At 48.0% G+C, this 15,409-nt stretch overlaps 5 protein-coding genes across 5 annotated transcripts; 3 read left to right on the top strand and 2 right to left on the bottom strand.

Annotated features, from left to right (window-relative positions):
- Positions 1 to 213: 213 nt before the first annotated feature.
- On the bottom strand, positions 214 to 1,188 carry HOO65_020239 (KRR1 small subunit processome component; the record flags this gene model as incomplete). The annotated part of the gene is made up of 1 exon (XM_071000021.1): positions 214 to 1,188. The coding sequence occupies one exon, from the start codon at positions 1,186 to 1,188 to the stop codon at positions 214 to 216; it is 975 nt and encodes a 324-aa protein (XP_070860877.1).
- Positions 1,189 to 1,590: 402 nt separating this feature from the next.
- On the top strand, positions 1,591 to 2,167 carry HOO65_020238 (mitochondrial 54S ribosomal protein uL11m; the record flags this gene model as incomplete). Its single annotated transcript, XM_071007069.1, has 2 exons — positions 1,591 to 1,713; positions 1,835 to 2,167. 2 exons carry the CDS (start codon positions 1,591 to 1,593, stop codon positions 2,165 to 2,167), a joined length of 456 nt encoding a protein of 151 aa, XP_070860876.1.
- Positions 2,168 to 4,382: 2,215 nt separating this feature from the next.
- Positions 4,383 to 7,168, top strand: HOO65_020237 (serine/threonine-protein kinase SAPK1; the record flags this gene model as incomplete). Its single annotated transcript, XM_071006437.1, has 3 exons — positions 4,383 to 4,928; positions 5,108 to 6,380; positions 6,447 to 7,168. The coding sequence occupies 3 exons, from the start codon at positions 4,383 to 4,385 to the stop codon at positions 7,166 to 7,168; spliced, it is 2,541 nt and encodes an 846-aa protein (XP_070860875.1).
- A 1,384-nt stretch (positions 7,169 to 8,552) lies between these two features.
- Positions 8,553 to 8,966, top strand: HOO65_020236 (10 kDa heat shock protein mitochondrial; the record flags this gene model as incomplete). The annotated part of the gene is made up of 1 exon (XM_071000020.1): positions 8,553 to 8,966. One exon carries the CDS (start codon positions 8,553 to 8,555, stop codon positions 8,964 to 8,966), a length of 414 nt encoding a protein of 137 aa, XP_070860874.1.
- Positions 8,967 to 10,941: 1,975 nt separating this feature from the next.
- On the bottom strand, positions 10,942 to 14,526 carry HOO65_020235 (uncharacterized protein; the record flags this gene model as incomplete). Its single annotated transcript, XM_071000019.1, has 1 exon — positions 10,942 to 14,526. One exon carries the CDS (start codon positions 14,524 to 14,526, stop codon positions 10,942 to 10,944), a length of 3,585 nt encoding a protein of 1,194 aa, XP_070860873.1.
- Between the last annotated feature and the right edge of the window lie 883 nt (positions 14,527 to 15,409).

The following is a 15,409-nucleotide window of genomic DNA, read 5'->3' as shown; positions in this document are numbered from 1 at the left end:
GGACAGGAATAGAAGGACGGCCAACACCAATAGCAAGCAGGGAGAAGGAATAGTTTAAAACGAGCACAATAAAAACAATAAAAAGCAGCAAAAGTGGTATACGTGCCATAACCAGAGCCTTGTTCTTTCCCTCCTTTCTCTTTGGACCCTATCATTCCATCCTCTACTCTCTCTCTCTCTCTCTCTCTCTCTCTCTCCCCTCCTTCCCAATCTCTAGTTATCCTCTTCGGCAGCCCGCTTCCGCTTCTTCTTCTTGTGCTCAGGTTCCTCGGGCGGGACAAAATCCTTTTCGCGCTCGCGCTGCTTCTCCTCCTTTTTAATCTTCTGCTTCTCCATGCGCTCGTGTCTAGCAGCACGTTCCTTTGCCTCCTTGCCAAGGAAGTATTCTCCAGTTTCGATCTCCTTGTCGACCTTGCTCTTTTCAGGTGCCGGCGGGAATGGCGTGTACACCTTCTTGGATTTGTCGGTAACCTTGTGCGGAACGCGGCGCTTGCTAGTGTTTGACTTGCCAAACTTGGGCAAGAACCGATCCCAGCTCTCGGTAGCTAGCGTTGGGTCCTTGGCCAGCTCGCGTTTTACCATGAGTGACTTGATGTAGTAAATAGGGTGGACGTTGTTCATGCAGTCCTCAACCACACGACGCACCTCTTTCAGGCCTTTGTACGGGCCCATAGCCGACACCGTGTTACCGTGCACCAATATGTACGTTTCGGTCAGCAGCTCCAGCGCCTTAAGCGTTGAACCATTAGGGCCCAGAATGCGCTGCCTCCGCTTGACAAACTTGTCTTTGTTCCCAACCAGGTTGCGGATCTTGATGATATCGCAGGCCACGCCGTCTTCCAAAATCTTAACAGCCTGGGGTGCTGGAACTGAACGTGCCAGGAGACGAATGAGATCGCGGGCGTTGAGCACTGATGCAGGGTCGTAGGTTTTGCGGGTGGTCTTGACAGTCATTGAACCTTCAACCAGGTCCAGCGTACAGGCGATACCAAACTTCTCTAGGGACTTGGTGACCAACGGCCAGGCTTCACGCAGGTAGACTTCACGGTATTTGGGGAATAATGTCATAAAGGTTGATTCCTCAGTGAAGGCGCCTGCCTTGTTGTCAGCGGGGGTAAAGGCATCAATCTTCCATTTGTCAATGTCTTCCGTATCCCACGGCTTGTCGGCGTTGTGGTTTGACGGCATCGCAGTCTTCCTAGTAAGTATATGCGGGCGCCGGGGTTTTCAAGCAGGGTATTGAATATAGAATTGACTCTCGTGGTTCCTTCGTACTCGCGTGTTTCTTGGTCGCTGTTATCTCGTTGTCGCAAATGGAGATAGTAAGGCTATATGAATCTGAGGATCTGAAGTCTTCAACGGCAGAAAAAAAAAATATTTGGCCAGGAAAAAAATACAGAAGGAGCATCAGAACGGCTGCTCCACCGAAAATGGAAGGCGGTGAGCGTGTGCAGTGATGCATAGTTGTTGATGACTAAGCGCGAAATTACCAGGCCCCAAATTTACTATCACAGGCCACTACAAAGAACAAAATAGGTAGAACGAATTGACTGTCAATCAAGCAAACAGGCCACCACGAAACCTTACACAATGTCTCGGCCTGTCACTAACCAGGTCATCAAGCTCGTTGTGGGTGCTGGCAAGGCCACTCCCAGCCCGCCTATTGGTCCTGCCCTGGGTTCTAAGGGTGTCAAATCCATGGACTTTTGCAAGGTGCGATCAACCCTCTATCCCCTTCCATTGGCACAATCTAGGAGGTTGATGCTACAAAGGCCGCAATTCTTTGCAGCTAATTGACTACAGGATACCCAGCTAATGCCTTCCGTGCCAACAGGAGTTTAATGCCAGAACTGCTCACATCGTCCCCGGCACTCCCACGCCGTGTCGTGTGACCGTTCGTCCCGATCGTTCATTCTTCTTCGAGATCCGCACGCCTCAGACTTCCTGGATGCTGCTTAATGCCGCTAATGCTCCAATTCGCAAGGGCCGCAGACGGGGTGCTGGGGCGCCTGGCACTGAGATTGTGGGAACCATCAGTCTTAAGCACGTCTACGAGATTGCCAAGATCAAGCAAAGTGAGCCCCGGTTATCGGGCCTGTCTCTAGAGGGCCTTTGCCGTGCTGTTATTTACCAGGCCAAGTCTATTGGCATTGATGTCATTGCATAGGCTTGGTTGTCAAGAGGGGGAGGAGTTGAGGTCTGGAGGATAAGAGGAGAAGGTTAAGCAAGATACCATACTATACCGCAGGGTAACGCAGACAGGAAAAGAAGTTTCATCTCGGCCAAGTCACGTAGGACTACAACGGCAGGACGAACTGCGGAGGGGGTTTTTCCCCCATTATCAAGATACAGCTCTCCCCCAGATTCGGATTCTGCCTGCATAAGATATGCCCAGTTCAGCTAGGGCTTTGTATAATAAACATGTACCACTACACTACGTGGGGGGGGGGGTTCATTTTGTCTCCCTTTTCTCGTACAAAATGCCAAATTTTAACAGGAAATTGTCACAGACTATCATATAGCTAGCTGGCCTTGATGGCAAAAACTCCGCCCGGACCCCGACAAGCTACTGCGCAAGAGCTCGAGGCTGTGCTGCCTATTAGTTTGCGCCTCTTCCCACCCCACGATGAATCAAATTTAAATAGCCGATTTATCACCCCGGGATATGGCCCATTTAACTAAGCTATGCTTAATGTAGGAGTTGCCCCCATGAATAGAGAGGCGTCATTGATAGGCAAACAAAGCCCGTATTATAAGGCAAGGTACGTAGATCTTGGGTTCATTATCTGTTGCTTAGGCCATTCCTCGGTCTCCACTCGGAAACAGACAGCAAGCTAATCCGGTAATTCTGGGAGTTTGTTTAATCCGGGAGTCCGCCTGGAGCTAGGTGCTGTATAGGACAGGGTCAAAATTTTATTTTACGGAGAAGAAGGACTAGGGTCATTGGTCTCATTAGGGTTGGGCAACTAATAGGTTTGGGGTTGAACTTGGTAATGAGTGAGTCATCATGATGTGAAAACAAGAGAGAAAGACGGGATGAAGAGGATGTCAAGCGCGAGATTTCTGAAGCATCGTAGACAGTTCTCTGACTGCGTAGAAGTTTAGCATGTTAGGTAACTACGTACTTCTCGGTTACCGAATCCAACACCCTCCCTTCCCCGCTCCGGGATCCGGGAGATACGGAAAGCACGCAGCTTACATAAAAAGCGATAGGAAGAAATGGAAAAAAGGAAAGAGTCGTTTTGTTTGTATGTGCATGTTCCATAATGCATGCAAAAATACAGCTGTTGGACGGGATATTTCAATAAGCCGGCCAATCAGCGCTTTGGACTAGCTACAGGTGCAAACAGGCGAAGATGCAAGGCAAGGCAAGTGCAAAGTAAAGTGGCAGGTTTTTGTCACTACAAGTGGATAGGCAAACGGAGGGATCATGGGAGAGGAAACTGCTCGATTCTCAGAGCAAAAGGAAGGCAAGGAGCTTGCGTTTCCTTTTGATAGGCCTGATATTGCTGCCTTAGTTTTGTCCCTTTCATTTCTTTTTTTCCTCTTGACTTGTCGGCCTATCAGTTGTTTCTTCTTTCTCCCTTCTTTTCTTCTGCAATCAATTTTTGTCATATATTCTTTTTTTTTTATCTTTCCTATTATCTCGTTTTGTTGTTCTCCCCTGCTGAACTCTGGCTAGGCCCTTTTGCTATCCTTATCCCCAGTATAACTTGTGCTGCTAGCATCTTTCATAAGCTCATCTTACAACTTTCTGAGTGCTATTCTCTCGCGCTTTATCTAGCTTACAGCGAGTGCCCTTGCTCAATCGCCACACAGACACTTCCAGTTTAAACAAGGAAAAAATAGAAGAAAAAAAAGCAGGCTAAACCAGCAAAGGCCAAGCAGTCCCAAAGTTCTCTTGACAAGAAGCTCAGACTCATCACGGTCAAGCCATACTCGGATCTCGCATCTACTGTTGTCGTGTCTTCCTCGCTTGATCCTAACTACGTATTTGCTTCTCCTAACAACAAAAATACTAGCTTGCTGCTACCTCTTCATATAACCACGCCAATAATCATAAATCCCGCTCTCCATGGCGACTTTGCAGCCCACCGCTCTTGGCCAGAGCCACAATGACGGTAATACCGCCTCGAACCCCCTCTCCCCCTCACCGGCGATGCTGATGCCTTGAGCTGGCCACGCCTAGAACATTTGCAGGCATCTTGAGCGTTAGCAAGACGTAGCGACAACACAGAAGAAGGCCTTATGCCCCGTTGTCTCTTGCCTCTTGAAAAAAAAAAAAAAAAATAAAGCCGATTCTCCGACTTGGGCTGACGAAACTCGCCGCACATCGCTGCCAAAATCTCTACCAAAAAATAAGCTGCTAACTACTTCCGTCTATGACTCTAGAACACGAAGTCGCTCACATCGAAATCGAATCTACCTCCACAAATGCCTCCCGTCAAACCACTCTGATCGCCCATGACGACCCCAGCAGCCAATACTACTCTTCTGCTCAAAATCAACAGCATCATCACAATCATTCCCACAGCCCAGATTTGGCCGTGCCTCCTCTACCACCTGTTCCTGCCGTGCCTTCCGTGCGCATTGCTTCTCATGATCTAGAAACTATACCTACTACTGTAGTTTCTCCTGCCGTCGACGACACTGCTCCCAATTCTGCCACAGAAACAGATACCACTATTGCCACTCCACCCACAGTCTCTGCAGCTAATACAAACACCAAGACCACAATCATGCCTCCTGTCGCTACAAACAGCTTCCAGGCGACTATCACGCCGCCTCCGCCCATGCCTTCATCTAATCGCACTCTTGCCGAAGTCGACCCCAACATCCAGCAACTTTCCAAATCGCTCAAGGAAGCAAACCTGCAAAAGCATCATCGGATGGCCTTTGAGCCCATAGCATCGTTACCTGCCTCAAGAGTATGTCACTGTCCGCCCCACCCGCATCCTACGTCAGCTTTGAGACATTGGCTTTATTCATTAGACCAATGGTATAATTGCATCTCCGAACAGCGAGCTCGGCATACATAGCTTGCTCAAGTTAAGAGCCGTCTCTGTCTCTGACGTAATATAGACTGACCACTGTCATTGTTCCACAGGTGCCTTCTCATGAGTCTATTCCTATGAGTCCAAGCCAACGTACTCTAGATTCATATGGGCCCGGAACTCGCACCAGCATGGCCTCTATCAATTCCCCCCCGCTCACTCCCTCGGGAACTGATGTCGATTCCGGATCTTTGGGAATGACAAAACGCCACGCTGCCGGGTCTCGAGATAGCATAATCACACCGCAGCCATCCTCTTCGCAAGATGCATCTCCCCGCAACCACCAACATGAGTCTAATGGGACTCCCAAGTCATCTGCCGACAACCTTCCCCTCAACACTGCCGAGGATAATCTTCGCCAGAACAATCATCGTCGCGGCATGTTTTCGCTAGGTAATGGTGCATCCGCCTCAAGTTCACGCGAAAGCAGCCCCTCCCGCGCAGCCTCATATTATAGTAGACCGTTTACACCTGGCGGCGATTCCAAAAACCCTTATGCCGCTAGCAAACGCGCCCCTCAGCCGCCAGTAACTTCAAATCCCAAGAACATTGAACCTCGATTTCAATTCTCCCGTAAAAAGAAGCTTGGATCACCTTGCACATCTTCAGCGTCTCTACTATCCCCCGATAAACGTCACCATCACAAGGACGACCATGGACATGGGGATGGTAGCTCAACGCCCAAAAGCTCAATGGTTGACTTAAAGCGCTTTTTTAAAAAGGGCCACCATCATCACAAAAGAGACAAATCGCCAGCCCCCAAGCAAAAAGCTCAGTCGCCTTTGAAAACTGGCCATTCTGCCGTACCTTTTGGCGAAGACCATGGGCTAGTAACCAAGTACGGCAAATTTGGCAAGATTCTAGGCTCTGGCGCGGGTGGCTCAGTACGTGTCATGAAGCGTAGTGATGATAACACTGTCTTTGCAGTGAAAGAATTCCGCGCGCGCCACACCTATGAATCAGAGAAAGAATATGCCAAGAAGCTCACTGGCGAGTTCTGCATCGGCTCGACGTTGCGCCATGGAAATGTGATTGAGACTTTGGATATCATCCAAGAAAGGGGCCGTTGGTTTGTAGTCATGGAATATGCGCCGTTTGACCTGTTTGCTATTGTCATGACAGGCAAGATGACGCGGCCCGAGGTTTCTTGCTGTTTCTTGCAGATCCTGAACGGCGTGACCTATTTACACAGCATGGGCCTTGCCCATCGTGATCTAAAGCTGGATAACGTCGTTGTTAGCGCAAATGGTATTATGAAAATCATTGATTTTGGTAGCGCGCACGTTTTTAGCTACCCTTTTGAAGAGGGCATCATTAAAGCCAAAGGTAAGGTGACAACCAACAAAATTACATGTCTCGTCCTGGTTTGAAGGCTTTTCTGACGCTTTATAGGCATTGTTGGCTCCGATCCGTACCTTGCTCCAGAGGTGTACGATGATAAGCTTTATGACCCGCGAACTGTGGACATTTGGTCGTTGGGAATAATATATTGCTGCATGACACTACGCCGCTTTCCATGGAAGGTGCCTCGCCTATCTGACAACAGCTACAAGCTGTACGCCTCAGAACCTACCCCTGGCCATGATCCCAACAAGTTGCTTTTGCCCACCAGTCCAACCGCATCTACTGCTGGTAATGAATCAAGTGATTACTTCTCTTCGAATCACGGGAAGCAGCATCATCACAATAATCACAATAATCACCACAGCGAAGACGTGTCTGTTCCTGGAACTCCTCGCTCTGCGCCAGCCTCTCCCGGCCCACGTGACAGCCGCCATGGGGCCAAGTCACCGTCAGTTGTAGAATCGACTAGCCAGAATCCGGTTACACCTACTGCGCAGCCTGCAGAAAAGAAGGAGGTTATTAAGGGGCCGTGGAGAATTCTCCGTTTGTTACCCAAAGAGAGCCGCAAGGTCATCTACGGAATGCTTACGATTGATCCTGCTAAGCGCATGACTATGGACCAAATTATTGCTGATGATTGGGTGGCTAATACTGTGATCTGCCAACAGTTGCCCAACGCCGAGGTTATCAGGGCAAATGATCATACGCACACTCTTGAGCCGCCCTTGCCCCCAGCACAAACCCAGCCAAAGCCACCACAGGCCAAGTGAGAAGGGAGCGGTGACGCACTGCAAGTGCTTAAATGATATGACATACAAATGTGATGCTTTTGATTTTTTTTTTTTTTGGCGATTTATGCCATCTACAGACAATGCTACATCACATAGCCAAGATGTGGCTTGTTTAGTTGCATATGGATTTGGCTGGACTTTTGATTCTTGTATTTTTCTTTTCGCTTAGAGCTAATACGTGGAAAATAATATTGAAACATACAAATACGGTAGATAACAGCTATGATGGGCCACATGAAAGAGTAGTCTGAGAAAACTGACATGCAACCTAGTGTAGATCATCAAAGCATCAAACGCCCACTATAGCGACACCGCACCTTTTCTAGCTATTTTATTGTATAGATGATTGCAAAATATGGGGATCATGTCCAAGCCATATTTTATTTGAAGAATGATATCATGTACTTAAAAGGACTTCTATGGACGTGTATTACAACGCCGTTTTAAGCATGCAGCCGAGGAGGGTTTGGGGGTTTGCATGAGCTTATGTCATGTGGAAAAGGGCCCAGAACTCTCTGTCGATCATCTAGACATAGATCTTGTTTTTTTTCTGTGAGTTGCTAGCTTGCTATATCTGACAAATGATAATAAGCCAAAAGTTCAAGAACAATGAGCAGTGAATGCTACTACTAATTGTCCATGGCGAGCATTGTCGTATTCGAGGCCAATACTAGAGTTGCCATAGCCAGAGTTGCCTCTGTAGTTACAGAAGATTTGACCACTATATTTGCGGTACGTACATCCTGCCCCGCCAAAAAGAGCCCCAGCAGCCAATCACATCGCGTCAAATTGCCACTGGCGTAGATTCCAGAAGCTCTTAGAAAGTTGCAAGTTCAGCGTTTGTTCCTTCTCTTTGATCGTGAATAAAAAAAGCAATTTTTCTGCTACTCTTTATTCGCCTCTTTTTCTTCCTTTCATTTTTCCTCTCTCTTGAACCATACCTTGAGCCCGCTACATACACACAATTCTTCGTCCTTTTTCTTTCTCTTCATCCTAGCGTGCAAACCTTGTCGTTTTTTTTTGTCTTTTACCCTTTTCCCCTCAAATCATATAATCTTTTTCTCTCACAATGGTACGAACAAACTTTTTCTTTTCTCCAATAGCGACCAAGTGATGGGCATTGTTGAGCAGGCGTCTGGCTAGATGGTCTAGTTTCCCGACTTCCGCTTCGGAGGAGGAACTGACTGGCGCAGGGCAGGCATTTCCTAGGAAGGGATCTAGCATTGCTAAACAGATAGATGCACAGCTATATAGCTTTCTATTCATTTTGGTCTAATGATTCGATCGCTATGCCCATCCACGTCCGTTCTGCTTCCTATTACTACGCCCTTATCTGCCCTCTCTCTTGGCCACCACTACCGTCATGCTTCTGCAAATATCGTTGCTAACCCTCCCACTCTGGCAGGCTACCTCTCTGCGCTCTATCCGCTCTCTTGCTCCCCTTCTGGACCGTGTGCTGGTCCAGCGTGTTAAGGCTGAGGCCAAGACTGCCAGTGGCATCTTCCTGCCCGAGTCGTCGGTTGAGAAGCTGAACGAGGCCAAGGTTCTGGCTGTCGGCCCCGGCAGCCTTGACAAGGAAGGCAAGCGCATGCCTATGGGTGTCAGCGTTGGCGACCGCGTTCTGATCCCCCAGTTTGGTGGCTCTCCCGTCAAGGTTGGCGAGGAGGAGTTCCAACTGTTCCGCGACTCTGAGTATGTTTCCCCCGCTTATCAACCACAATTTCCCGGCTATTGCCCTGTCTTTGGAGCTTTCGCTAATATCTTCGCCCTGCCGTAGAATTCTGGCCAAGATCAACGAGTAAATCCACCTCTCCGTCGGAAGAACATGATACCCACGAGCCATCGCCGCCCCCGTTAAAAAAGGCAAATGAAACACCTCTCGGAAAACACTGCCTCTTGGAAAAAAGGGCTCTGGTTTCTTATCCTTTTAAGCATGGTGAGGAGAGTTGACCTACCCAGTAATGAGGCTCGCAGACCTTCAGTTCTCGGGTATCTTGTTGGCTCGGTTGGTTCGTTCCCTCGATTAGCCATTCTGTGTACTACCATCTTTAGCTTACAACTCTGTAACATCAAATGTACAATTTCCTGACCTTCTTTTTGGTCCTATCTTTCTTGCCCTGTCTCAGTAACGCATGTTCAATATAAAGAGCTTTTTTTGCATGGCTTCGATGAGTTTCCATAATGATGCAGTTCATTTTTTTTTCTCGCAGGCTAGTTGAGTTGAGTTGAGTTGAATTTATTTAACGTCTACGGGAATCACTAAGATCAAACGACGCCGGATTGGTTACCGGACAGAATTAACCCTCTGCAGGGCTGACCACAGGTTTTGGGCGAGAGAAGCTCGTATGCTCCCAAGCAAGCTTGTTACTCGTCTTCCACCTGTAGTCGTCAGAAACAAAAAGAAAAAAAAAAAAAAAAAAAAAAAAAAGGAAATCCCCAGATATACCCTAAGCCCAGAAGTAGTGGGGCTAACCCCCAACTTCCCCACAAACATTCGTTCCTCTGAAAAACCTGCCACGCTTCCTGAAGTCGTGAAAATCACGAGAGCAAGACGGCAGCGTCCAGTGCAGCCTGGGAAAACCCCCCCAAAGACGAGAAAAAACCAGACTGTGTGAGCATCCGAGGGCTCGTGATATATCCTTCCGCTTTTCTGGTGGCCGCTGCCTTGCGCGTGTGGATGAGGCGCGAGACAGCCCCCTTTCTAGTGACATGCCACAGTCACCAGTCTATCCGAGGACAGAGGAGCGCAAGAAAGAAAACAAAACAAAAGAAAAAGGTGCGGACTGTGTGAACTCTCAAAATTCAGTCCTGAGCATGAAGGTGAACTCCTTGAGTTGGAGTGGTGTTGCGGCGATGAGGAGTTGGCGATCGCAAAAGTTGTCGTGAAAAAGGGGGCGAGTCGACGACGAGGTTATCCTCAAAGTTGGGTAAGTGCGGCCTCAAGGCTCCACAGCTCATTGTCAAGATCCATGACAGAGTCAAAGAAGAAGAAAAGAATGAAAGACGCTTATCAGTGTCATAGACGTCGTCCTCCAGCAGCCCGGAAGAAGGGGAGGCACCAGACCTCAAAGGTACCCCCCCCGAGGGTTGTAAGAGGGAGAGTTGTTTCTCGCAGGCTATTTTCTGAAAGTTATATAAAATCTGATAACGTCAGGTTTACCACGCAACATCACAACAGCGTAATTGGTGTAGTGGTAACATTAATCGTTGCCATCCAAAGCAATGATTTCGATTAGCCCTGGGTTCGATTCCCAGATTACGCATTTCTTTTTGAACCTCTCTCATAGGTTTTAATGTTCATTGTTCTACTACTATAAGGCTTTGTTTGCCCCCCCCCCCCCTCAAGTTCATGGCCACATTGTATCTTACTTTTTACTTCTGGTACACAAGGCAAAATAACACGGAATTCATCCTGGTATTACGGAAAATCTAAAACCAAAGAAATCTATGACTATCCAACCTCCTTCTCGTAACAATAAAAACAAAACCCAAGTCTCACACAGTTCCGGGGTCACAAATGGACCCGTTCATCATGTATAGTAGTAGGATGGATGCTTGCGCAAGTAAAAGCTGATACGTAAAATAATTGTTTGGCGTAAAAAGATGGGCCATAAAATAATAAGCTTCTATCAAAAGAAGACAAGACAAAAAGTAGTTAAAGAGGAAAAATAAATAAAAAAAAGCAAGTGCCCAAGGCATTGAAAGAAAAGAAGGTCATGAAGGCATATATGTGAAAAGAAGTAGCGGATAGACTATAAGTTGATCAAATCAACCTCCAAAAAGTCGGGAGGATTACGGCCATAAACAACACGGGCCTTTGAGTCCAGAGCTGTACCCGCATTGCTTGCCGGGATATAGTCGCTCAGATTTTGCATTTGCCGGATCTCGTCATCGCTAACCCCAATGTCGTCACGGGGTAGCCAGACTGTTGGCCGTCGGGCACGCAAAGCGTAATGAAGAAAAGCATAACGCACTAGTACATCGCGCTCATCGGGGGCCAGATCCTCGATTTCATTATGATAACCCAAGAACAGCGCATCCCCAATGGCCTTTTGTGCTTCCATATCACGGGCCTTTTGCCGCCGCCGATAGTCAGCCGTGTTGGCACGTACTTTACCCAGGGTGAGGGCTCGTCCGGTACGACTGTCATTAGCCCATGTCCCAATACGTTTAACAGGATTGATGGTAGCTGTCATGGAACGCTTCACCTTGGTGAGCTCGATGTCCTCATCAGCCTGAGATTGAACAGATGAAGCTAACATAGGGCAAGAGTCGTCGCCGTCATCGTGGTCTTGCTCCTCATCATCAAGCAACCCCAGACGCTTGTTTTGCGCGCGCTGGAAGGCTTCATCCCGGATAACCGCCTCGTCTTCGTAGGTGACGGGGAGATAACGTAGAAGTGGGCCAAATGAACGGTTCATCATAATCTGGAACAAGGCAGTAAGACACAGAACCACAAGGATGATAACACCGTGTTCCGTGCATGTGTTGTTACCATTATCATCAACGACGACGAAGAACAAGCCAGCCAGACACAGCTCCATGACGTATAGCCCTGTAAAAGTCTGATTTATAGCACGAGGATATAAAACACCGCCAGTGTCCACAGCGAAACGCGTAACGTACAACATAGAGTAACGCTGCGCAATCCACAGAAGACTAAATGTAATTATGGCAAACAAGGAAATCAGCGGGGCAATGACAGCGTAAGCTAGCGCAATACATGCAAAATTGGTGTACACGGGGAAAAACGACCCCCAGTTAATGGTTGATAGTGTTGTATTCCGCGACCATTTTGCACGTGCCGTAGAGTCAAACATGCGTGCCAAAAGATACCAGCCAGCTAGAGCACCAATCTGCAGTAGGGTACCAGAGGAGGTAGACATAGCCTGCAGAATCATGTAACTGAAAAAGTAGTTGGCCGACTTGGGCAGATTCGAAGCAAGCAATTCCAAAACCTTGAACGGGTCCTTTGTCAAAGACTGGATGTTGGCAAAGATCTCATCCGCACTAGCCGCAAAGAACGACGCAATAGAGACGATCAAAAACACCTGGAAGAACAAGAAAATGAAATAGGCGCGTTGCACGAACTCGGCCTTTTGGGCACCAGTCTTGGCTCCTTTGACAGTGGCCAGGAAGTCGAGAATGATGGGCACCAAGATCAAAAGGATGGCTAGCAGTAAAGCTGGCAAAACACCAACGAGAGATTTGGAAATTTTACGCATAGTTTCGTTGGCAACTAGGAAACTTAGCCATTTGAATTGGATAACCAGCGAGTCAATCTGGCCCAAAGAGGCCGTAAAGGCAACAGGAATTGTCCAAAAGATGATCATGGCAGCAACTGCAACAGTGACGAGCGCAGAGCGTGCCCACTCTTGCCACCATGAGATTGCCATGTTGTCCCATATTACATCACGAGGAGATACCTCGTTGATTCGAGGAGCCATTTGCTTGGGAATATGATGAATCACAGACTGACAGGCCATGTGAGCCGCGACTTGATGGTTGAATTGAATAAAAGCTGAGTTTAGGAGCGGGTATCTTTCGGGCCGCTTCTGATCCTCCTCAATTTCCATGTTCAGACGCGCAAGTTCTTTGCGGCACCAATCGATCGTGTCGACTTTTTTGTTGATCAAAGGCAGGCCAGGAAGGAAGCCTGGAGTCCACTTGAAATTAGGCAGCCTGTGGGTAGGGCGATGCTTGCGCTTCACCCACTTTTCCCATTCAGCAGGACCATGCGCCTCTTCTTTTTTCTGGCTCGTTAGGTATTCAGGGTAATCGATATCCGGAACATTAATCGACATGAGCCGGAATGACCATAGCAGGCGCCGCCAGCCCGTGACATTGGTCTGTGATTCATCCTGGTTTTCAGCTGTCTGGGGAATAGGAGAAGCATAGCTGCCCTCGGGAGGCTTCCAAAACTCCCAAAAATGGGGTTTAACTTTACTATACATGTCGTCGAGGTTGTCAACTTTGCGGACAGTGTTGTAGTATACGGCCGTAGGCGAATCATCCTCTTGGTAATGGACTCTGTAAGCGGATGCCCGATTGTCAAGTTTTCGGGCCGGGGGGTTATAGTTGTTAGATTCGGTCGACGACCCCCCCGACGAGCTATTAGATGTATTGCGTGTATGCTGGCCTTGAGGGCTACAGCTGCGCTCTGGTTCTTCTTCAGTAGGGGTTCGGATGGTGGTGAAACCGTTGGTGTTGTCCAGGGTATTCTCTACGCCATGGCTAATAAGCTTCAGGCCGTTGCTAGCCTTTCCAACACCACCAACAATTCCAGCACCAGCTTTACCAACACCACCCACTATGCCACCCCCTACCTTGCCGACACCATCAATAACACCTCTGCCAACCTTAGAAATCCCAGCAGTAAGCTTGTTAGAGTTTTCTGGTACCTGCTCGGCAGTCATGCTAAGGCGCTTTCGGGCCTGTGTTACGGCATCATCAAGATCGCTATTTGCCAAGGTAGCATTGGCTTGAGTTTCAGTCCCTTCTGTAGTTTCAGCACGGCGCTGGGCTTCATCGTCCTCTTGGGCTCGGCGATTGGCAAGCTCTTCCTTTGTTGGACCCTTCCGTCGTTGTTTCTTGCGAAGCTTCTTCTCCTCCTTAGCCTTTTGCTTCATCTGATTTTTTTTAGCCATTCGGATCAGCTCTGTCTCGGCGCTTTCAAGCATCTTATTGATTGCTTCACGCTCATGGACCTTGGCAAGAAGGACGGAAAGATCACGATTAAGCCAAATGTTACGAATCCCACCAGGGAAAACGTCGAACAAGCCACGAAGAGCCTCCTTACTGAGCCACTTTGAGGGGATCGAGTTCACTAGGATGGTTGTGGCTGAAGCTCTCAGACGGTGCTCAGCACTGGTTAAATAATCTTGTCGGACCTTGATATAGACGCGCATTTCGAAGTAAAAAACAGTGCACACCCAAATAACAACACATATGGCCAAGAATAGATGGACGCCATAGCGGCTCGTGTGGGTGGGTTTGACATTACCCCAAGCCAACGTATCAAGACCAGTAACTGAGGTCGCATTGTTAAACGGATTGCCTTTGGAGCGATGGTTCACGTCATGGCCCCTTCCATCCACATAATTGAGTGGGATTAGGATGGGAATGACGACCATGGCGATAGGGACGAAGATGACGAGGAGAGTTTTGAGGTAGCGTAGAAAGAAATAGGCATCAAGACCGCACTTGTTGATGACTTCGCGGTCCTTGAAGGACATTAGAGAAATTATCATGCCCCATGGTGTCCTAGGAGGAGGCTCTGTTCGTTCACGTTCGGGGACGAGATAAGTTTTCGGTTTGCTAGAATAGTAGAGGGTCATGTTAGTACTGAAATGGTACCCATGACATGACATGCAGAAAAAAATAACATACAATATACGGGCCAGGCGGTTTCTTAGCAGCAGAAAAACTGAGATTTGGACTCCGAAAATGATAATCGAAACAACTAGGGCCGTGAGAAACGCATTTAAGCTGATTCCTGACAGCTTCTGGGCGCTACCACTTTCGCCATCAACATCGTCTGCCGATGAAGCTGAAGTATCACGAGGTCTGATTGCATAGTCGACTAACGAAACATAGGAATGGACAAGCCGCTTGCTGAATTTCGGCCCCGGGCCGCCGTTTAATGACGGAGAGGCCATCTTTTTTTTTTGGAGAAGAGGCGAAAAAAAGCCCTGTGTATGTATGTGTGTACGAGTCTCTGTATTCGAAATTGTTGGTTGTTGGTAGAGGTGATGATTGTGATTTGTTTAAAGAGCTCTAGGAAGGTGTCATATCAAGAAAAAAAAGAGAGAGGAATTCGGCAGAACAGTAGTACAATCGAAAGAGAGTCGGGTCGAAGAGGGCGAAGAGCAGAAGAGTCTAAGAGTCGGTAGCCATCAAGAGGGATGTCAAAACGGCGAGTGAAAGCCCAAAGAAGCTCAACACAAGCAATTCGGCTAGTTTTATTTAAACAAAGAACGTAGTAGACATGATAGTTCTCAGGCAGAGTGTGGCTGGAGTTTCTTTATTCTGCGGTGTCAAAGACGCTGCTGTAGCCAAACGCAGCTCCTACGCATGCATGTGAATGAATAGAAAGAGCCAAAGGAAAGGAAAAGAAACAAAGGCAAAGGCCAGGAACAATATAGGAAGTTGGCAGATATAAAATAGAACAAAAAGGAGCACAGACAAATGCAATGACGCAAAGGTCGATAAGATAAAAAA

This window comes from Ceratocystis lukuohia (assembly GCF_044167205.1).
Source record: "Ceratocystis lukuohia strain C4212 chromosome Unknown Supercontig2_pilon, whole genome shotgun sequence".
NCBI classification, from domain to species: Eukaryota; Fungi; Ascomycota; class Sordariomycetes; order Microascales; family Ceratocystidaceae; genus Ceratocystis; species Ceratocystis lukuohia.
The sequence above is the reverse complement of the archived record's forward strand: the minus strand, read 5'-3'. Positions and strand labels throughout refer to the sequence as shown.